Source organism: Typopeltis vanoorti, chromosome 19 (genome assembly GCF_054136105.1).
Source record: "Typopeltis vanoorti isolate ZY-2024b chromosome 19, IOZ_Tvanoo_1.0, whole genome shotgun sequence".
Lineage (NCBI taxonomy): Eukaryota > Metazoa > Arthropoda > Arachnida > Uropygi > Thelyphonidae > Typopeltis > Typopeltis vanoorti.
This window is the reverse complement of record NC_143567.1, coordinates 17,279,692-17,303,670: the sequence shown is the minus strand read 5'-3', so window position 1 is coordinate 17,303,670 and position 23,979 is coordinate 17,279,692. Positions and strand designations below refer to the sequence as shown.

The 23,979-nt window shown below is 34.8% G+C and overlaps 1 protein-coding gene across 3 annotated transcripts in view; it reads left to right on the top strand.

The window, feature by feature from the left end:
• The window catches only part of LOC150095884 (long-chain-fatty-acid--CoA ligase 6-like), a 267,968-nt gene extending 245,354 nt beyond the window's left edge, over positions 1 to 22,614 (top strand). For all 3 annotated transcript variants that reach the window (XM_090409680.1, XM_090409678.1, XM_090409679.1), the window contains exon 20: positions 21,155 to 22,614. In XM_090409680.1, the coding sequence (XP_090265806.1) occupies positions 21,155 to 21,292 (138 nt within the window). In that variant the 3' untranslated portion in view covers positions 21,293 to 22,614. The remainder of the gene's footprint in view (positions 1 to 21,154) is intronic.
• Positions 22,615 to 23,979: the final 1,365 nt, after the last annotated feature.

Below are 23,979 nucleotides of genomic sequence, written 5' to 3'. Positions count from 1 at the left end.
CAAATATCAGAATGGGGAACTGGACAATGAGACTTGTGCCTATGGTCCAACAGAAGGTTCTACTAAGGTAGAAGTGGAGGAATTTTTTGAAGCTTTAGAAAAAGCAACTGACACAATTAAAAAGGAAAAGTTCGTCCTTGTTCAGTATCTAAATAGCAGAGTAGGAATTCATTGTCAGACATACAAAAATATTTTGGGAAAATTTGGAGAAAAGAGCAAAGCCAATAATAATGGCAAATACCTGTTGGATTTCTGCTCAGTACATGGACTGGTTATTACTAACACCATGTTCCAACATAAAAATGTGCAAAAATTCACATGGAGAGAAGAGGCAAGGAATAAGAAAAGTCTCATTGACTATGTTATTATTGATAGTGATGCTTTCTTCCTGGTGCAGGACACCAGAGTGTACAGAGGATTTGAAATTGGAAGTGATCACTATTTAGTCCTGAGCAGGATTAAATTGAATTTTGTATTGAAAAGAATAACATGTAAGAAAGTTTTAAAGCAAATAAAAGTTGAGCAGCTCTCATATGTGAACTATAGACTAAAATACACAGATTATTGAAGAAAAAATGAAAGAGTTTGAGAACAGGAATGAAACCTTGGAGAATCAGTGGCAAGCCTTGAAGAAAACTCTGATTGATTCAGCCAGAGAGGCATGTGGTGAGGTTGTCTACAAGTATAGAAACATCAGAACTCCATGGTGGACACACAAAGTTAAAGAGGCAGTGAAGGAAAATAAGAAAGCATATCAAAATTTCATGGCAAATAAGTCAGCTTGTGCTCTTAGAGAATACAGAGACAAATGTAAGGAAGCTAAACACTGTGTAAAACTAGTAAACAAAAGTCATGGGAGGACTTTGGCAAGAACATAGAAAATAAATATCAAGAAGGTGGTAAGATATTCTGGAGATTGTTGAAGAAGCTTAGAAATGGAGAAAAGAGTACTGTAAAAGGATTTAGAGATGATAAAGGTGACATGAAAACAGCAGAAAAAGATATCCTTGAAGTATGAAGTAATTACTGTGAAAAATTGCTAAATGAAACAAGCTGTGATAGCACAGTGATTTTAAAAAAAAAAAAAAAAAAAAAAAACTCAACAGGCATACAGTCAGGAATACATATCCATACTTGAAGTAGAAAAAGCCATCAAAGGCTTGAAATGTGGAAAGGCAGCAGGAGTAGATGATATTCGACCAGAAATGCTGAAGTATAGTGGTATAAAACTCTTACAGTGCACATAGTTCAGAATGCCTGGACAGAGGGATGAATTTCAGACGATTGGAGTAGAGCTCCCATAGTACATATATATAAAAAGGGAAATAAAACTGAATGTGAGAATTAGAGGTATTTCCCTGCTGAGTGTTCCTGGCAAGATCTATGCAAGTATACTTGAAAAACGGTTGAGAAGAATTGTGGAAGAAAAGCTTGGTTATGAATAAGCTGGATTCAGGTCAAATAGAGGCTGTCAGGATCAGATCTTCACTTTACAACAAATAGTGGAGAAATCATGGGAATATAACAAAGATCTGTATTTAAGTTTTGTCGATTTGGAAAAGGCATATGACAAGGTGCCAAGAGAGAGAAGCAATTCAATACGCTACAGTTATATGGTGTCAATGGGGCATTATATCAAGCAATACTTAGTCTTTATTTGAGTTGTAAGTCAGCAGTTAGAATTGAAGGAAGTACAGGAAGATGGTTTAATGTTAAATCTGGTGCGAGACAAGGATGTACATTATCCCCTCTGTTATTCATTATCTATATGCATCATATTATGAAGGAAAGTGGAACATGATATCAAAATTGAAGATGTTAATGTCAGCTCTTTGCTTTATGCGGATGATGTTATACTACTAAATAAATACACTACACGTGTGCAAGATTCTCTGACTAAATTGAATAACTGTTGTAATAGATATGGTATGAAGGTCAGCAATAAAAAGACAAAGACAATGAAAATAGGCAGAATCATTGAAAATGTCAACTGTGTTGTGAATGGAGAATGTGTGGAACAAGTAAAACATTTCAGCTACTTAGGCACGATTTTTAGTGAAGATGGTAAATTAAATATGGAAATAGACAACAGAATCAACAAAGCTGGTATGGTGGGAAGTCAATTGAATAAATTCATATGGAATAAGAGACAAATTAGTCGGAATTTAGCAGTATACAAGACAGTGTTCAAACCAGTTTTAACTTGTGGATCTGAGAGCTGGGTCAGAAGTAAAACACTTGAAAAAAGACTAGAGACCGCAGATATGGGAGTCCTGAGAAAGATTATAGGCGTGAACAAATGGCATCAATGGCAATATCATATTAAAAATGAGGATATCAGGAAGGAACTTGACATTGTCAACATCCAGGAATGCGTTAGCAGAGCTAATCTCAGGTGGTATGGTCACTTAAACAGAATGGGCGAGGAAAGATTAGCAAAACAAGTGTTCTCTGCCAAGTTGGCAGGAAAACGACCCAGAGGAAGACCAAGATATAGGTGGATTGATACGGTACAAAGTGCCTTAGACAATAGAAATATAAGATCTGATAATGTTGGAGTCTTGACAAATAACAGACTGATTTGGAGGAAAATTGTAGATAGGAAGTTAGTAATGATGTAAATTTTTCATGTAGTACTATCATATCCTGTACACCCCTTGAGGGTACATGGCAGGAATTTGATGATGATATAAAAAGGGAAATAAAACTGAATGTGAGAATTAGAGGTATTTCCCTACAGAGTGTTCCTGGCAAGATCTATGCAAGCATAATTGAGAAGAATTGTGGAAGAAAAGCTTGGTGAAGAACAAGCTGGATTCAGGCCAAATAGAGACTGTCAGGATCTTCACTTTACGACAAATAGTTGAGAAAGCATGGGAATATAACAAAAATCTGTATTCAAGTTTCGTCAATCTGGAAAAGGCATATGACAAGGTGCCATCAGAGAAGCTTCTCAATACGCTACAGTCATATGGTGTCAATGGGGCATTATATCAAGCAATAGTTAGTCTGTATTTGAGTTGTAAATCGGCAGTTAGAATTGAAGGAAGTACAGGAAGATGGCTTAATGTTAAATCTGGTGTGAGACAAGGATGTACATTATCCCCTCTGTTATTCATTATGTATATGAATCACATTATGAAGGAAAGTGGTATTAAACATGATATCAGAATTCATTGGTGCACCCAGGGAGGGGTGCACCAATGAATTCTGAGGTCAAGGGGCCCTGGCCCCCTCTAATTAAAATTTTATTTTATTTTTTTAAAAATGTATATTGTGTTGTGTCCTCTATTTCTATGCTACTTATGAATTAGCGGTTCCATAAGGTGGGAATACCCCGTAGCGCTCAGGAAATCTGGCCGCTGTGAACGCAAGGCGAATGAAGTAGTGCTCGGCCGCTACCTCATTTGCACGAGCCGGGCCAGAGAAGATCACGGGTATCATGTATTGGAGATCACTGCAGATGCCCAGTCTATCTCGTATGCATTGCGTAGTGTGTATTCTCAAATCGTGTACTGAACTCCCCCTTCCCCAAAGATTAAATCCTGAGTGCGCCACTGTCAGAATTGGAGATGTTAATGTCAGCTGTTTGCTTTATGTGAACGATAAATGTGCTACAAGTTTGCAAGAGTCCCTGACTTAATTGAATAACTGTTGTAATAGATATGGTATGAAGGTCAGCAATAAAAAGACAATGAAAATAGGCAGAATCATTGAAAATGTCAACTGTGTTGTGAATTGAGAATCTGTGGAACAAGTAAAACATTTCAGCTACTTTGGCACGAGTTTTAGTGAAGATGGTAAATTAAATATGGAAATAGACAACAGACTCAACAAAGCTGGTATGGTAGGAAATCAATTGAATAAATTCATATGGAATAAGAGAGAAATTAGTCAGAAGACTAAATTAGCTGTATACAAGACGGTGTTCAAACCAGTTTTAACTTATCGATATGAGAGCTGGGTCAAAAGTAAAACACTTGACAAAAGACTAGAGACCACAGATATGAGAGTCCTGAGAAAGATTAGTGGCATGAACAGATGGCATCAATGGGAATATCATATTAAAAACAAGGATATTAGGAAAGAACTTGACATTGTCAGCATCCAGATCCCCACACTGCTGGCAACCACCCAGGTAATTACCTCATGGTCACTCTCACCAATTGGTGGATGATTTGACACTTCATTTATAATTGCATTCTCTGATGAGATGATAGAATCAAAGACCCTGAAATCTTGTGTGCCCTCTGTTACATACTGTCTGAGGTGGTTATCCCTCAAAAATTCACTCATTTTCTTTACTTCCAGTTGTTATCTCGTCATTCCAGTCTATATTGCCATAATTAAAATCACCCATAATGATCACTCTTTTCTTATTTGCTTGGCTAACTTGATTATACATTTCATAGTCACTACCATCCATATTACCTGGTCTATAACAACATCCAACCAAGTATTTTGTTCCATTCACCTCTATCTCACACCATACTGCCTCAAAACCACTTGCACTATTTCCCTCTTGCATCTCTACTTTGTATGGACATAACTCTTTCTCTATCATCAACAGCACTTCCTCTCCCTTTTCACCCCTTCTATACTCAAGGAACACATCATACCCTTCTTTCTTTATTCCTTTCAAAATGTTGTCCTCGTCTAACCATGTCTCACTTTATCTGGCCTCTTTCAACGAAAGGTGAGTTAGCTGGTCTCATACGGAGGTATGGGACTGGCTAAATATGGGAGTTTTTTCACCGGGAAACTCAGATTTATCGTTCCCAGAACAGGCAAACCGGCCCCATGAACACGCGGATCTACAGATATAAGACACACTGGGAGACATAGGGTTAACCACCTTATCCCTGGGTTAGTTGCAAAGTCCATTAACACTTAAAAAGGTCGTGGGCATTTAAGTGTATGTTAGGACCACTGAGAGATAGTTAAGAAATCATGAGCATATAACAAGTTCTTGTGCCTAAGTTGTGAAGATCTGAAAAAGGCATATGACAAGGTGCCTGGAGAAAACTTTTCAAAACATACAATTATGAGATAAATAGAACATTATACATAGTCGATATTTAAGTTCTAAGTCGGGGTGGGGAACCCCTCACCCGCGGGTGAAATTTCACCGCGAGTCTTTTTCAATTTGCCCCTTTGCTGATGTATTCGTATGTACATCAGCACACTACATACACTATATATGAGTTAAAATTTGCCAGTTGCCTGCAGAAGTTGTTAAATTAGCAATTTTCGCCCTTGTTACTAAAAAGGTTCCCCACCCCTGTTCTAAGTCATCAGTTGGAATTGATGGAAATACAGGAAGATGGTTTGATGTAAAATCAAGTGTGAGACAGTGGTATACATATCTCCACTCTTAGTCAAAATCTGTAGAGTGTATGAAAAAAAGTGGCATTAAATTTTGTATCAGAATCTGAGATAACTTAGATATCTTTGCTTTATGTATATGGTGTTATGCTCCTAGCAAAACAATTTGATGCCACAATGACAGAAAAAAAGACCCAGAGGAAGACCAAGGTGGATCGATTCAAAGTGCTTTAGATTGAAATGTCAGATAGGACAATATTAGTGCTGATAAGAGTAATCTGGAGGAAAATTGCTAAGAGATTGGTAATGTAAACTAATCATGTAGTTAGGAAATTGATGGCATAGTGTCATGAAGGCATTCTGCCAACATATCATTTACATCACAGGAAACTTCTAATTTTCTATATCAAAAGTTAACTAAGTATTGTTTTCTGTTTGTCCTGATTTGTTGTGGACAAAGGTGTACATATTAGACACAAACTGAACTGAATAAAAAAAAAAAAAAAAAAAAAAATTAACAGCTTTAACTGATAATTGTACTTCCACTAAAGTCTTATTCATATAGTCTCACTTTGCATTTAAAATACAGGACAAGTCAAGCCAATTTGTCGAAAGTTATATTTGGTCTTTATTAACTATAATTAACACAAAACAGATATTTAGATTATGCGACCATTGGTTTAATACACATGTACAAATTTGTCGACTAGTTTCGCTAGCAAAACTGACCAGCTTTATCAAGACTAAACGGTGAAAAAAACTAATAAATGCAAAATAAAAGGAGGAATACATTAACGGTTTACAATGGTTAGACAACAAAATTGGAAGGCACTGTGTGACATGGTATACATGAAGCGAGATACTTTAGTCATTATTATAAATATGCGTTACATAGTTTTTGGCATACTGTAGTTCCGCTAAACTTGATGAGGTTGTTACCTGTTCGTAGGACCATTGCAGCTTCTTTATCTTTAAATATTCTACATCTGTAATCTTCCTCTATGTGTGGCATTGAGCTGTTATCCCAATCTATAGCGTGGTTTGAAGTTGAGAAGTGATGTGCCAAACCTGAGGTGTCTGTTCTTTTATGATTAACGTCTCTGACATGTTCCGTCTGTCTAATTTCTAAGCTGCTTCAAGTTTGGCCTATGTAAGATAGTCCCCACGTACAAGATATGCTGCAAACACCTACATATTTGAAAAGTGGTCGGTTTAAACACCACTCTGATGTTATAAGGCTTTAAAATTCTAGCTATTTTATTGGAGACTAAACCAACATAGGGTATGGCAATGGTCGATATGTACAAAGTTGCTATACGTTGTTGCTGGAGGTTGTTTTTATAGAGCATTTTATTGATTAAGTTTAGAGGATATTGAGATAGAGATGTGGGAAAGTTCTGTACATAAGTCTTCTTTGTATGTGACTATGTTGTGAGCTCTGTTTTGTAGCATATGGATGATGCTGCATTTTTGTATATGATGATGATTTGAAGAATAATGGAGATACCCTCCAGTATCTGTGGGGGAGAATCTGAACTTTCCCACATCTACTAGCCAAACACCTCGCCAACCTATTACAAGGAAAAATCAGACAATCAGAGTCTTACATAAGGAACTCTCAACACTTTGAGGAGAAACTTAAGAACGTCAAGCTATCCAAGACAGACATAATGGCTAGTCTTGATGTTTTATCTTAAATAAGTCATAGACATTATAAAGAACTCTTTCCTAATGATATCACACAACTGTTCATTCACTGTCTTAAGTCCAATTTCTTTAAAGTCAACAACATTGTATATCAATAATTAGAAGGCCTAGCCATGGGCAGCCCCCTGTCACCACCATGTGCAGACGTGTTTATGGAGAAATTAGAAGATGATATTCTAGCTAACATGACTCCAAAACCAACAGTCTGAAGATACGTTGATGATATATTTATTATCTGGAGAGAAAAAGTAGAAAGCTTAGATGAGTTCTTAGAAAAAATCAACTCTTTTCATGTCAAAATCAAATTAACTTTAGAGTTAGAAAGCAATCATCAATTACCTTTTTTTGGATATACTTGTCAAAAGACTAGAGAATGAAGATATTAAATTTGCTATATATAAGAAACCCACAGATACTGGTGTTTGGCTAGTAGATGTGGGAAAGTTCAGATTCTCCCCCAAAGATACTGGACGGTATATCCATTATTCTTCAAATCATCATACACAAAAATGCAGCATCATCCATATGCTACGATACAGAGCCCACAACATAGTCGCAGACAAAGAAGACGTATGAACATAACTTTCCCACATCTCCAAATCTCTATCTCAAAATGGGTATCCTCTAAACTTAATCAGTAAAATCAGAGCTGGTGCTAGGGTCTTTGGCACCTGGATGCAATTTGCATCTAAGCGCCCCTGTAACAATCCGGGAGAGTGTGGTTGTTTTATGATAATAAAAATTTTAATTATTTGAAATTTCTTAAATAAATTTTGATGGATTAGCCACATGTTGATTCGTTAAATGTAACGAACCAGGGGTGTTGGGTAGCCAGGATAATAGTTAAAAACCAGAATATTCAAAAAATTCTCAAAATTTAAAGCAAATTTTGATAAAGCCCCTTCACTTTAATCGTTTGAATATAATGATACAGAGATTATAGCCTTCTCACCGACCCGAATTGCTAACAAAATTAAAATGAATTTTAATTAAAGTTAAAATTTATTTGAACTAAAGTATAAAAAAATATTGCATTTTACAAGTTACTAAATTCTTAGTAACTTGTAAAAATTTTTTATTAATTTTTATAAGTGGAACTATCTTTTAGAAAAATAAAAGAAACTCAAAATAGATGAGAAAATAAGAAAATAATTCAGAAATAATTAGAACATTTAATATAAGTATTCAAAAAATGACATCTTTACAGAATAACAGAAAATAAATTAAATTAAATTACATAAATATACTTAAAATATTTTTATTTCAAGGTTTTTGATTTCATATTCACAAAATTAGAAATAATGGTCTTAACGTTTAATTCCGCACATATATCATTTTCAATAGCTATTAACGCCAAATTAACAAGCCTTTTTTGTGACATACTTGTTCTTAAGTAGGTTTTAATCAATTTCAACGTACACCGCTCGCTAGGTTTTAATCAAAACCTAGTAGGTTTTAATCAAAAAGGAACGTACACCACTCGCTACACTAACAGTTAAGGTTAATAGTATTCTTAAAGCAATTGAAAAGTTAGGGAAAGATAAATTATTGGACACAATAAAATTAAGAATATCGAAAGGGCTTTTGAATATTTAAATTATTCCGAAAAATATCCCGGGAAGCAAGTAACTCGTCTTATAGTTCTATTGCATATACGTCTTTATTGTCGCAGTCCTTCAAGAGAATCTCTAAATCATCACAATTTTTTCATAAATCTTCTTTATTAATTTGTAGTAATCTATACAAAAATTGAAATTTTCATAATGTTTTTAGTTCTTCAAAACGTTCTATTAACGAACACATTGCAATGTCTATAAGTGTATAAAACACATTCAATCTAAATTTATCTTCTGGCGATTGTGGCGTTTCGTCGTGATGCACATAGTCAAATTGTCGTGTCTTCTTTCGTCGTTGAATTTCCGTACCAGTTTTAAATTCTTGTTCTCCATCCATCTCTTCACTGAGTTCTTTTGCCGTTTTTAGAACTTCTTTAAAATTTGTATCTGATCGATACTCATCATCATCAAATTCCTGCCATGTGCCCTCAAGGGGTGTACAGGATATGACAGTACTACATGAAAAAATTACATCATTACTAACTTCCTATCTACAATTTTCCTCCAAATCAGTCTGTTACTTGTCAAGACTCCAACATTATCAGATCTTATATTTCTATCATCTAAGGGACTTTGTACCGTATCAATCCACCTATAGCTTCGTCTTCCTCTGGGTCGTTTTCCTGCCAACCTGGCAGAGAACACTTGTTTTGCTAATCTTTCCTCTCCCATTCTATTTAAGTGACCATACTACCTGAGATTAGCTCTGCTAACGCATTCCTGGATGCTGACAATGTCAAGTTCTTTCCTAATATCCTCATTTTTAATATGATATTACCATTGATGCCATCTGTTCATGCCTCTAATCTTTCTCAGGACTCTCATATTTGCGGTCTCTAGTCTTTGGTCAACTGTTTTACTTCTGACCCAGCTCTCAGATCCATAATTAAAACTGGTTTGAAAACTGTCTTGTATACAGCTAATTTAGTGATCCGACTAATTTCTTTCTTATTCCATATGAATTTATTCAATTGACTTCCCACCATACCAGCTTTCTGATTCTGTTGTCTATTTCTATATTTAATTTACCATCTTCAGTAAAAATTGTGCCTAAGTAGCTGAAATGTTTTACTTGTTCCACAGGTTCTCCATTCACAACACGGTTGGCATTTTCAATGATTCTGTCTATTTTCATTGTCTGTCTTTTTATTGCTGACCTTCATACCATATCTATTAAAACAGCTATTCAATTTAGTCAGAGAATCTTGCAGACTTGTAGCGGATTTATTTAGAAGTATAACATCATCCGCATAAAGCAAAGAGCTGACATTAACATCTCCAATTTTGATATCAGGTTTAATACCACATTCCTTCATAATGTGATCCATATAGATAATGAATAACAGAGGGGATAATGTACATCCTTGTCTCGCACCAGATTTAACATTAAACCACCTTCCTGTAATTCCTTCAATTCTAACTGCTGACTTACAACTCAAATAAAGACTAAGTATTGCTTGATATAATGCCCCATTGACACCATATAACTGCAGCATATTGAATAGCTTCTCTTTTGGCACCTTGTCATATGCCTTTTCCAAATCGACAAAACTTAAATACAGATCTTTGTTGTATTCCCATGCTTTCTCGACTATTTGTCGTAAAGTGAAGATCTGATCCTGACAGCCTCTATTTGGCCTGAATCCAGCTTGTTCTTCACCAAGCTTTTCTTCCACAATTCTTCTCAATTGTTTCTCAAGTATACTTGCATAGATCTTGCCAAGAACACTCAGTAGGGAAATACCTCTGTAATTCTCACATTCAGTTTTATTTCCCTTTTTATATATGGGTACTATGAGAGCTCTACTCCAATCATCGGGAATTCATCCCTCTGTCCAGGCTTTCTGAACTATGCAGTGCAGCCACTGTAAGACTTTTATACCACCATACTTCAGCATTTCTGGTCGAATATCATCTACTCCTGCTGCCTTTCCACATTTCAAGCCTTTGATGGCTTTTTCTACTTCAAGTATGGATATGTATTTCTGACTGCATGCCTGGTCAGTGTTTTTTATCACTGTGCTGTCATCACTGCTTGTTTCATTTAGAAGTTTTTCAAAGTAATTACTTCACACTTCAAGGATATCTTTTTCTCCTGTTTTCATGTCACCTTTATCATCTCAAACTCCTTTTACAGCACTCTTTCCTCTATTCCTAAGCTTCTTCAACAACCTCCAGAATATTTTGCCACCTTCTTGATATTTATTTTCTATATTTCCAAAGTCCTCCCATGACTTTTGTTTAGCTAGTTTTACACACTGTTTAGCTTTCTTACATTTGTCTCTGTATTCTGTAAGAGTAAAAGCTGACTTATTTGCCAGGAACCTTTGATATGCTTTCTTCTTTTCCTTCACTGCCTCTTTAACTTCTTGTGTCCACCAGGGAGTTCTGATTTTTTTATCCTTGCACACAACCTCACCACATGCCTCTCTGGCAGAATCAATCGATGTTTTCTTCAGAGTTTGCTACTGAATCTCCAAGGTTTGATTCCTGTTCTCAAACTCTTTCATTTTCTTTTCAATAATCTTTCTGTATTTTAGTCTACAGTTCACATCTGAGAGCTGCTCAACTTTTATTCGCTTTAAAACTTTTTTACATGTTATTCTTTTCGATATTAAATTCAGTTTTATCCTGCTCAAGACTAAATAGTGATCACTTCCAATTTCAAATCCTCTGTACACTCTGGTGTCCTGCACCAGGAAGAAAGCATCGCTATCAACAATAACATAGTCAATGAGACTTTTCTTATTCCTAGCCTCTTCTCTCCATGTGAATTTGTGCACATTTTTATGTTGGAACATGGTGTTAGTAATAACCAGTCCATGTCCTGAGCAGAAATCCAACAGATATTTGCCATTATTATTAGCTTTGCTCTTTTCTCCAAATTTTCCCAAAATATTTTTGTATGTCTCACAATCATTTCCTACTCTGCTATTTAGATCCCCAACAAGGACCAACTTTTCCCTTTTCATTGTGTCAGTAGCTTTCTCTAGATCCTCAAAAAATTCCTCCAATTCTACCTTAGTAGAACCTTCTGTGGGACCATAGGCACAAATAAGTCTCATTGTCCAGTTCCCCATTCTCATATTTGCCTACATTACTCTACTTGAGACTGACTGCCATTCATGAAGATTAGCCTCGTATTTTGTGTTGAATACTATGGCTACTCCTTCTTTTCCTTGATTGTCATTGCCTGAATATAACATTTTGTATTTATTGCTCAGAAAGATCTCACCAGTTTTGGTCTTTTTTGTTTCAATCACCCCTATTATGTCGATGTGGTACTTATCTAATTCATCAGCTAGCTCCATTTCTTTGCCATTCAGGCTTCTTACGTTGATAGTACCGATCTTTAACTCTGGTGATGTTGAGTTGGGGTTTGTTTTCAGATTTGTTCCAGTAGCTGACTTTTCGCTGTTCGCCCGGGTTCCCTGGCGAAAACAACTGGGGCCTTGTTTAACCAGGTGATGCCCCATCCGGCATGAAATTTTGTCATGTTGTACCATCATTTTTTATTTTGGTTTAACCAGTAAAAATACAATTTGGTCGGCTAAATCCCAAATTGCCAGCCCATCCTCGTTCGTTCAGTATCAATGTAGATACCCAACAGGGTGCACCACGAGAAGGTGAGGATTGGACATTAGGTCAGAAGCCCTGGTCGGTTCTCCACATTCCTTTAAAGGCTATGTGGAGGTCTCCTCTCAGTTATACAGCTTTGACCCTTAAGCACCCCATGATATCGATAAAAGAATATTTTTAAGTTTTCGATACATTCTAAAGCAAGTGTAATGTTCATATTTTTGTCTTGAAGAATTTTACTTGCAGGGTTTATTCTGTTAAGTAAATCATGCCAAGTTATAAGAGAGCAAATAAATTTGTAGTCCTTTGTTTTAGCACATAATGTTTGTGCTTCATGCTGAGTTTATTAAAATTTTCATTATTTAAAATTTCAAAAAGTGCATCATAAATTTCTCCTAACTGATATCGTAGAGGGCGGATTGCATTAATTTTACTTTCCCATCACGTTTCTGATGGCTGTTTCAATGTTAGTTTTTTTACGAACTTTAAAAGGATTGCCCAACGTTTGTAAGAGAATGAAAAGAAATTGTATATTTCTTGAATAATTGCAAAGAAATTAATTGTATCTGCATTCACTTTGGTTGCATCGTTAATGATTAAATTTAGAGTATGAGCAGCACATGGCACTTAAAACGCTTGAGGATTTTTGTTCATAAGCAAATTTTGGAGCCCATATTTTTTCCCTTTCATATTTGCCCCATTTTCATACCCTTGACCTCGCATGTCTTCAATGGGAATGTTCCATTTTTCTAGTTGTTCCATTATTGTTGCACATAAACCACATCCATTCGAATCTGATATATCTGCAAAACCTAAAAAACGTTTTCCCTGATCTTGACAATTCCATTGTCACAGGAAACAAAACGAATAACAATGGTCGTTTGTTCTGTTTTACTTGCATCAGGTGTGCAGTCTAAAATTATGGAATAGTATTTAGATTTTCGAATTGATAATAAAATTGTATCCCTGATTGCGTTACTTAAAGTTTCCAATATTTCATTTTGATCCATTTTTACTCAAATAGTGTACCCTATTGTATTCATTGTAGGGCCCTTTCAACATGAGTTTCCATAACGGGATCAAACATAGCAAACAGTTCGATTAATTTTTAAAAATTGCCATTGCTCCTTTCATATAATTTTTCAGATGATCTGCGAAAAGCTAAATTTCGACTACCAAGGAATTTTCTAATTTCAATCAAGCGTTCTAAAACATTCATCCAATGTTTCTTTTCCATTTCATACATGCTTTGAGTCTGGAAATCAATAGTAGTTTTGTTTTTTAAATTTTTATCAAGTTCCTTCCATAAATGGAAGGAACTTGATAAAAAAAAAAACATCAAAACTATGTAACGTGTATTTATAATAATGACTGAAATATCTCACTTCACGTATACCATATCATGTGGTGTCTTCCAATTTTGTTGTCTAACCGTTGTAAACCATTAATGTATTCCTCCGTTTATTTTGCATTTATTAGTTTTTTCACCGTTTAGTCTTGACAAAGCTAGTCAGTTTTGCTAGTGAAAACTAGTCGATGAATTTGTACGTATGTGTATTCAACCTATGGTTTTATAATCCAAACATCTGTTTTGTGTTATAATCAAGCCTGTTTATTTAAAGCAGCAAATGAACAGCTGTACAGTGCTATACATCTGACACAATATCAACCTCACTGTTTGGCAGTATCGAAGAAAGATGCATGCAAACCATTGACTTCATAGTGCAGAAGGATCATGTGCATGTATTATTGTTTACAACGGTGTTTCTCGAACTTTTCTGTGCTGGAACACTTCGCAAATCCTGAAATTTTAATGGAACACCTTGGTTAGAGTTGAGTATCATTGGTCTTGTATTCAATGTAAAGGTTAATTGCACACTATCACTGAAGCAGGCTGTATTGCATCGCAAAAATGTGACAGCACACACTACGGGCATGTGGGGTGGTAGCACATTGCATTGACCTTGCCTGTGACTGCACGTTTCCAACAATAGATACCTCTGTACTTCACTCATACTTGGAGGTGTCGACAACTGCAGGCGATGAGGCCAGCACGTGCTGGCCTTGATAGCACAATCCACACACAAAGTGAGGAGCACCTGGTTTTCAAACATGCTTGAACTTGTCACAGCATTTAAAACCACTCTAGGTTTATCAATTTTGATAATTTTTCATGGAACACTATTGTTCCAAGGAAACCCTGGGAAATATAGTTTGGGAAACCCTGGTTTACAAAATACAATGTTAATTTGTCTTTCCCAACTCCTCCCCACATTTCCAAATAAGAGTTTGCGCTAAAAGATTCCATGCTTTGCAGTTTCTTCTTTTGGTTAGCGAACGTAAGTTAACTAAGCTAGCCTTGGCATTATCATTTGTTTTGTACTTGTCACCAATTACTGCCATAGACATAAACTGCTTCTGAGATGATGCAAAACAAGAATGTTAAACTAAATCCTTTTAGGACATTTAGAGAAGGAAAGACTTTTCATCAAGAGGAAATTTAAGTGTTAAATCACATGGCAGGGAAGAACTAGATAACTGGCATAAAAATTGTGTAATCTAAGGAATACAGAACTTTTTATATAGTGAAACCTGTTGGGCAGTGGTCGGCAACCTTTTTTAATATGAAGGGCACAATACTGTGGGCGCCATGACGCTTGCGGGCACTGGGTTGCCGACTCCTCCTGCTTTAAATAATTAAACTTAAAATTACAATTGGCATGAATGGTTTTGAAATGTCTTTCTATATTACTTTCTTTAGAAATAGCCACACTATTATTGCATAATAAACAAATACATTTGCCATTATGATTGATAAAGCAAGGCGCTTGCATCTGATCTGACAGATACATGCTAATTGTTAACATGAATAGTCTTTTCGTTTTTATTTTTAATGGTATTTTATATTCAATCATATGTGACAAAAATATGTTGTAAAAGTGAGGTAAATAAAATAATGTTAAAATTTGAACTCTCATTTTTCTAAACAACTAATCAGAATTTCTAAGCCTGAAATGAGAGAAAAATGCCTGTCATGAGCCCTCCATAATTTTCAAATTTTATATTGCGCTCTTCATATTAAAAAGGTTACTGACCTCTGCAGGATGCAAGATGTGCTTTATATTTATGGAAAATACTAAGGAAAGAGGTCTGGAGCTTGCTCCACTTTTACTACGAGTTGCAATACGGCACTACTTATGCTTGCATCTGCCGAAACTGTTAGTTTCTATATATTTGGTACGAAACTCTTGTAGTTTCTATATTTGGCTATGAAATAATGTTGGATTCAATATTCACTTAATTTTTACCATGTATTATATTTGAAGTGTTTTTTTCTTTGTTTCTTGCATTTTAGCACATGCTGGTAATGAATGTATCTCTCAAATTATACTGTGATCTATGCTGCAAAATTACCGCTGTGAACTCCAAAGTTTACAATAATTTCCCTGAGAGCACACTAAAAATTCACTGCGGGCACTGCGTTGCCAACCTCTGCTGTAGGGTATACTATAGAATAGCATGTATGCCACAGTAAATAACTTTATTAAGTAAATATTTTGTCTAAATGGATATAATCCAATAACAACCAAAAAATAATTAATCACTCTCCTACAGATCAACCCAGACAATAAGTCCACAGGACTCCTATACCATATTTTAAAGGAATCTATCACTGAACATAGGAAAAAATTAAGAAAAAAATATCAACTCATTGCTACTTATAAACTCATCAACCAACTTCACAACTCAACTTGCTATCTTCTCCAAAAGACACTCACCAATGATGTTACCTGGTATATATGAAGTGCCATGTTTGCATAACTTGTCTTACTATGGACAAACTGGAAGATCTATAAATAAACGTATCTGTGAACATTACGACCACATCCATCTTATCAAACCTCACAAATCGGACCTTGCACAACATGGAATCAAATGCAGAATCCAATAACAAAATGCTAAGCTACTTCATAATCCATATAAAAACATGAATGTTTATATAAAGAAAGTGCTGAAGCCTTACTTCATAGACCTAATCTTAATCGGAATTACTGTCTCGCTATTCTCACAAAGACTTCTAAGGCCGGAACAGGCCATACTAGGCCTAAATCCTTGATACGGATGATGATGACTATTCCAAAAGTTTGGGAAATTGTTATCCTTAATTGTATTAATTTGTTATATTATATTTTAATCTAATTTTAATTTCAGCCAAGTAGTTTTAATACATGCGACTGTCGACGTAGAGGGATTCCAATTTAAGCATGCGAGCTACTGTTTTTTTTTGAATTCAATTCCTGTTTGATAATTGTAGTGATGATGTCTTATGATATATACGATGAAATTTTTACATAAAATGACTGTGGCAATTGTGTTATTCTATACATATTGATACACATACAGAGAACCTATTACTTTTTTTATGCAATATCCAACCTTGTGCCTCCCTTCTGCCCTGCTTGTAAACTTAATATTCATTCAGATAAACAAAGCTATGCTGTTTTCATTATGAATAGTGGTAAGTTAGCTGCATTAGCTACTAAAAATTATATTATATGGTATATAATATAAAAAATATTATGGTTCAGAATTATTAACTGTTATAAAGAAAAAAGTAACCTACAAGCTGCAGAAATGATTTTTAAGAGCAGTTAGAGGAATCACAAAATTGGACTTTATAAGAAATGAAGACATTAGAAGAAAACTAGTTATTTACATCGTAAATGAAAATATCAAGGAATATAGAGAGAAATGGAAAGATATTGGCTATCAAAAGGTGGATAAATATAGACTAAGCAACATTTATCTTCATGGATGCACTTTTTTGAATCAAGTTTTTGCCAACAATTGGTTCTAGTTGGATGGGAACTCTTAATGGCGTAAGAATAGGACTGTAAAGTCATGTTGTCCGAAGGCTTTGATCTCATCTCCCACAAAACATCTTTATGGGAGGTGAGATGGATGAAATATCAAAACGCTTTGTTTTCAAATGTTATCTCAATGAGCTCTAAATCCATGTAAACATGTCAATTCCAGTATGGTGGTTAAGGCAATAGCAGAAATCATGGTTTTCAACAAGCAACACCTTTCTAGTTTTGATGATCTTAAATGCATACTCCAAATGGCAGTGATGGTATATATTAAAGAAATTTAAATGCAATAAAATAAAAGAACTAATGGCAGTTGGAAGTATAAATTTTGTTTGAGCTATTTCATTGTGACCTGTGTTTGTTAGCATACTTTCAGCCAATGGGTACCCCAACATTTCCAGAATAAATGTAGCGGCAGGGTAGATGTAGCTCCCATTGGATCTGTTGATGTGTATCAATGACTGTAGTGAAGATAGAAGACAGATACTCTGCCTTCTTCCAGATGGATATTAAATGCTTTTCCATTTGTCCAAAGTATGTTTTTAAGAACAAGGGAACTTCAAGACAGGTACATGTTGGAGAGGATCTTTTATCTTTTGGTCAGCAGATAAAGATAGCTAATTTTTAGCTTTGAAGAAGTTCTGTATGTAGTACATTTTTAAGTGTGCGAATTTTTTTTCTGCGTTGTCAGATGTGTAAGAGATGGCAGTGGATTTTTTTTTTTTTCTTTTGCTCTGGATTTTAGGAATGGAAGTTCTGAGAGACAGGTGGAGAGCAGTTGACAAACCTTCCAGAATGGCCAGGAGTATCTTGGAATTGCAAATATTCTCCCCTCTCCTGAGCATACTTTGTCACAGAATTATTTGATTTGGTTACAAAAATTAAAACTATTGAGTTATTTTAATTTTCATATTCCAGAATCCTTTGCTAATAAAGTTGGCTCTCAAATCAAGCAGTCTTTATATTTTACAATCAGGTTTGCCAACAGCTACCTACAGCTTATGTGCTGCATTTAGAACTATGACAGTATCTTCAGCATCTGTATGCTACATCCACCTTCTGTCCAAAAAGAAACCAAATTTTTGGTAAAAAAATAAAACTCAGGCCAATTGTAATTATTTAAATCATTTATTTCAATCAATATACTCTCCCTCAGCTTCGATACAGCGTTTGGCACGGTCAGTTAATTCATTAAATGAGTTTTTTTATATCGGTTTTTGGGATACTGTTGAGGGTCATGGTCATTGCCGCTTGAACGTTTTCAACGGTGTCGTATCACTTTCCTTTCATCGGCAAATGAAGTCGGGGGGAGAGAAAGAAGTCAGAGTGCTAAATCAGGTGAATACGGCGAGTGATCCAACACACAAACTTGGCTTTTTTCAAAAAACTGTCTCACAATGTTCGAATGATAAGATGGTGCATTATTGTGCAAAAGTGACCAGCTGCCTGCATCACGATATTCATGCTGTATGCGACGATTTCTCACTATCAATCGCTTCAAAATTTCGAGATAAAACTCGCCATTGACTGTTTGGCCAGGCAGAATGAATTCTTTGTGGATAATGCCCTTGGAATGGTAGAAACAAATCAGCATTGTCTTTACTTATGACTTCTCCAAGCGACTTTTTCAGATGTCCCTCTTCTGGTGGTCTCCACTCAGCACTCTGGTGCTTTGTTTCTGGCTCATACTCAAAATACCATGTTTTTTCATCAGTAACGATCATTTCAAAGAAGTTTGAGTCCTTATGAGCGGTTTTAATGAGGTCCTTGCAATATTCAATTAGATGCATTTTTTTGGTCGTTGATTATCTTGTGGGGAGCAAATCGCAAATTCAGTTTACAAAGGACCAAACTCTCGGTCAAAATGTTGTGCACAGTTGATTTTGGAATCCCCAATTCATCTTCGATCAATCTCACTGATTTGGGGTTTTCTTTGATATGAAATCATGCACTTTTTGTATTCCTACTTCGCTCAGTCCAGTTTTTGGATGGCCTGGCTTTTCGTCGTCTTCAAATATCTCATGACCACTTTGAAATCGCTGAAACCACTCATAAACTTGAGTACAGGATAAGCATTCATCACCGTATGCTTTTTGAAGCATTTGATGCATTTCGGTGAAACTTTTAACACAAAAGTCAATCGTAGCTCTGTTTGAAACTCATTTTCCGACTATTCGTCAAAACACAGTCACTCTTGGCACTATAACTACTCGGCTTCTAATGAAACAAATGTCATAAACAGTTGACAGGACACTAATGAAGGTTGCTGCTTTTGACAACAAAAGATACAATAGGTGGTGCCACTAGTTTCTTCTGTTTTCGAAAAGTTCGGTTTCTTTTTGGACATGGGGTGTACATGCATATAGAGTACACGGTGACTAGGCGACGGAATAAAAGATCAAATATGCAATTCTATTCTGTTGATCTATTACCAGGTAAATTTAAATAATATTTTTTTGAGAAATGAGCGAAAACGGTATAAATATAAAATTTTTAAAACGTGTTCTTTGCACGTGGTAACTGTAACATCGACACAAATATCGGAAACGATGTAATAAACAAACAACTAGTCTTGCTGTTTAATAGAAGTCAAAATATCTTGTGAATGCGTATTAAACTAAATAACCGCACACAAAACGCCCAAACGATAAATTGTCAAACAAGACACCTTACACAGTGAAGCTCAGAAATACTTCTTCAGACAATAAAAATAAAGTCAATTATAAGCGAGATTTTTCAAATTTTATGTTCCGTAATTCTATGGGAAATCTCAATATAACTTCAATACAATTCGTAATTCTACACAATAAAAATAAGCTTAATTATAAGCAAGATTTTTCAATTTTTTTTGTTTATACCATTCTTTTAATTCATTTTTACCTGGTAATAGATCAACAGAATAGAATTGCATATTTGATCTTTTATTCTGTCGCCCAGTTGACAGTGTCCCTGCATATATGAGGGCTGGTGCTGGAAAGTTCTGAACACTTGGAACAAAAATTATATTAAAGCAATTCTTATATATCCTAAAAGAACAAGTTATTACAATTTGATGAAACATGCGAGCTAAAATGTTTAAAGATATGTTCTTTCTTGTGGTTATCAGTTGCTTTAATATTTTTGTTCTAGATGTTTATCAGAACTTTTCAGCCTCCTTGCCGCATATTAAAAACTGAGTTGTGCATATTAACCTTGACAAACAATGCCAAAAGGAAAAATAATACTGTTCTTTAAATGGTGCATGACTAAAAAAGTAATTGGTTAATTAAATTAAAAGACAAATGTTTTAAAAGGAACATATGTACTACACATTAGAGATTAAAAACTGCACTATATTTCATCCAGTATAAAATGGCCATCATGGAGGAATTGAACCTTACCAGAGGAATAGTTCATAGAATATTTTTCTTTAAAATGACAAGGTTAGTATTCTGCAGTATGAATTTACCAGGGAGTGGCTTTTTCATAAAATGGCTTGTATGCTTTAAATCTGAGATCCCAGACTTGGTTGACAATTCTTCCCATTATGTTATTATTTTATGATAAATTGCCAAATTTAATTAATATAGCATGTACAATTTTGAAAAATAAAGATCTTAATTCTTAAATTGCAATGAGTACAGAAGACTAATTATATCCGTGCAATATATTAAAGGCATAAACAATAGCATCACTTTGGTAAATGATTTAAACATTATACACTGTATACTGTGTTGCTGAACACAGTGAAATATAACTTGGAAGATAATTTAGTCTAATTATTAAATTGTGGATAATATGGCAGATTATCATTCAGTATCAAGTGATTTAGTAATAGGAAGTTTGTATGCCATTGCAATTTGAGAATAAATTCTTGTTAGAAAGGAAATTTTTCATGTCTCTTGGGGGAGTGAGTGCAATTTACATAAGAAACACCATTTCTACATGGTTTCTTATGCATATTGGATTGTTTTCTTTATAGAAATGCACTCAACACATTGGGATACTAAGTTTTACTCAGTTATTTTCTGATATTAAATGTATTGAATACTGTTTTTTTTTTTTATATAATTATAGGTAAAAGACGTTTTTATCCATCCCGAGCCTCTTACGATAGACAATGGTCTTCTGACACCTACTCTAAAAACCAAAAGACCAGACTGTCGCAAATTTTTCATGTCTCAAATTGAATCCATGTATCATCTTTTAGCGTGACTTTTCATCTGTCCTGTAAAATGAAATGTGATTAATGTGTGTACAGAAGTAGGTAATTCTGGACTTTTTAAGGGGTCTGGAGAAACTGGCCACATCAAAAGAAAATGTCTTATTTCCATTTTATACTTGCTGTTTGCATCTCAATACCTGGATTGGTTTTGTGCCCATCACACTGACTTAAGATTGAGATACAGGTGCTACCATTAGATCTGTCAAGGGAGTTAAGTTCTAGCATTGTTCACATTCCATTGGTACTGAGTTACTTGTTTAGCACTGTGCAATATTTGTATTCAAGTTGTATACAGTAAGGCTGTCAACTTGCATTTTAATCTGGATTGAGTGCACTGTAAGCTTTTGTTAATAATGTAAACTAACATATCTTGTACAAAAAGTGACTACTCAGTGAAAGAGCTAACAGAAAATAATATATTGGAAATGTACTTTTTGTATTTATAATTGTATATTCAGAAATTAATTAAAATTTGTAATATGTTATATGATGGAACTAATAGTGAATGTTGTGAATATTTTATGTAAAAATACTTGTGTGAAAATGGAAATATATTTTCAAATTACCTTTACTCGGCATTACTAGTAAGTCCCAATGATAATTTTTGATTTCTACTCACCTATGCTTAAATTTCAGTCTAGTGAATTTTGTAAATGTTTATATGAAAAGTACTTTAATACTGAAATTTAGGGTGTTAATGAAAACTGTTTGGCCTAAAAACATGCTCAATTGCATAATTTGGGTTCTGCAATTTGTTTGTAAAAAAAAAAAAAAAAAATTGTAAAAATTTTAAATTATTCAAATTTTTTGTTATCCATCTACCAGTTGTGTAGATTTTGAAGTTTGTTATTTATTAACTAATACTATATGAATTAATGCAACTTTACTGCTGTGATTTTCTTTTTTTACTGCAAGGATTTTTCTCTTCTACTTGTTGCTTATGTGATATATTGCTTTTCTAATTGCATATCAGTGAATGGAGCTGTTTACTATAACAAGTGCTTGTTACAAAGTTTTTTTTGTGTGTGTGTGCTGGATTAACATGCAATTACATGTGGACAGGATTCTTTAATGCAGCAGGTCTGTGAAAACTGCCAGTTTGATTGTGACCAAGAATTTCTCTGAGGCAGTTTAAGTCTTAAAGCTTAATTGAGAGATTAATGTAGATAACGTATTGTCTGCAGTGTAGCTTTTGTATATAAGCCAGAGTAATTTGTGTTATTTAAGACTACCAAATCTTATTGTACTCCTGATTTTTTTTAATATTGGTGTGGGAGTTAAATTTTTACATTAAATTCCGTTTTTGCCACTATTGTCTTTGCATTATTATATTATCTTTAAATTCAGTACTGTATTTTGAAGAAATGTAACTTTAGATCACAGATTATTATACAAAAAAACTGGCTTACAAAGAATTTTTTTAAGAAGGGCTATGTTATTATCCTTAAAACCCCATGGAGTCACTCATCTATGAGGTCCTTTTTGTCATACACACAGCTCGTCATACATACAATGTCATATACAATGTAATACATATGACATACAATGCCTTAAACACATTCAAATTCTATTATGCAGACACCATGTCAGGCAGTACATTTCAATCATTCAACTCCATGCAACAAACCTGCTTCACACTCCCTTTCTCATAGCCTCTTGTTCTTCCCCCAATCTTCCATTTTATGAAAATCCTCTGCAATGTTAATCCTGTAACAACCCCTTACCAACTTGTATGTCTCTCCTTCTATCCACTAGACTTTGCAAATTGTATCATCTCAACATTTCATATTCATTCAACACCAGAAACCATTTTGGTCAATGGCCTCTGGATCCTCTCCAACATCTCTTCATTCTTTTAAAAACCACTTACCAAATACCTTAGTAGACCACAGTAGTCCATATGTTGCCTAATCAGAGCCTTATACAATGACACCACAATCTCTTTCAAGTCAATGTCCTCTATGACACCACAATCTCTTTCAAGTCAATGTCCTCTGCATCATTGCCAGAATTATTTGTGTTGTCCTCACAATTTTAGAATTTTAGATCCTTATCCACCATCATCTCAAGATCTTATTTTCTTCATCTCAAACAATATATCCCCACTAATAGTAAAATCTACATTCCATCTTTGTTTTCCAGATTTTAAACCTTTCATTTTGCAACATGGAACTGGTATTCCCAATCTTGTTGCCCATTCTGGTAAGGCCACAACATCTGCTCTACTCCTTATGATTCATCCTAACTTTGCATCATCTGCAAACAACTACATGGTATATCTCCTCATTCAAATCTTCTCAATATCATTAACATTGAAGTTAAACAGCAATGGTCCTAAAACAGACCCCTCAGTCATACCAGTAATGACTACTCTTCTGGGATATTGCTCCCCCATACACAACTTGTTTATAATTTTCAGCCAATCTCCAATCCAATGTAATCAAACTTTATCTGCTCTTTGACTATCAACTTATACAGCAATCTATCAAAAGCCTTTGCAAAGTTGAAATATACTACTGTATATTGATCTCCCACAGAGGTGTGCCGGCCATGTGTGCGACACACAGGCGCCAGGATAGTAAGGCACCAAAGAGGAGGAAATACTAAAAATAAAAAAAAGTTTAAGTGATTTTTTTTTTTATTGGAGGGGGTAGGGACACCAACTAAAGTTTTGCAC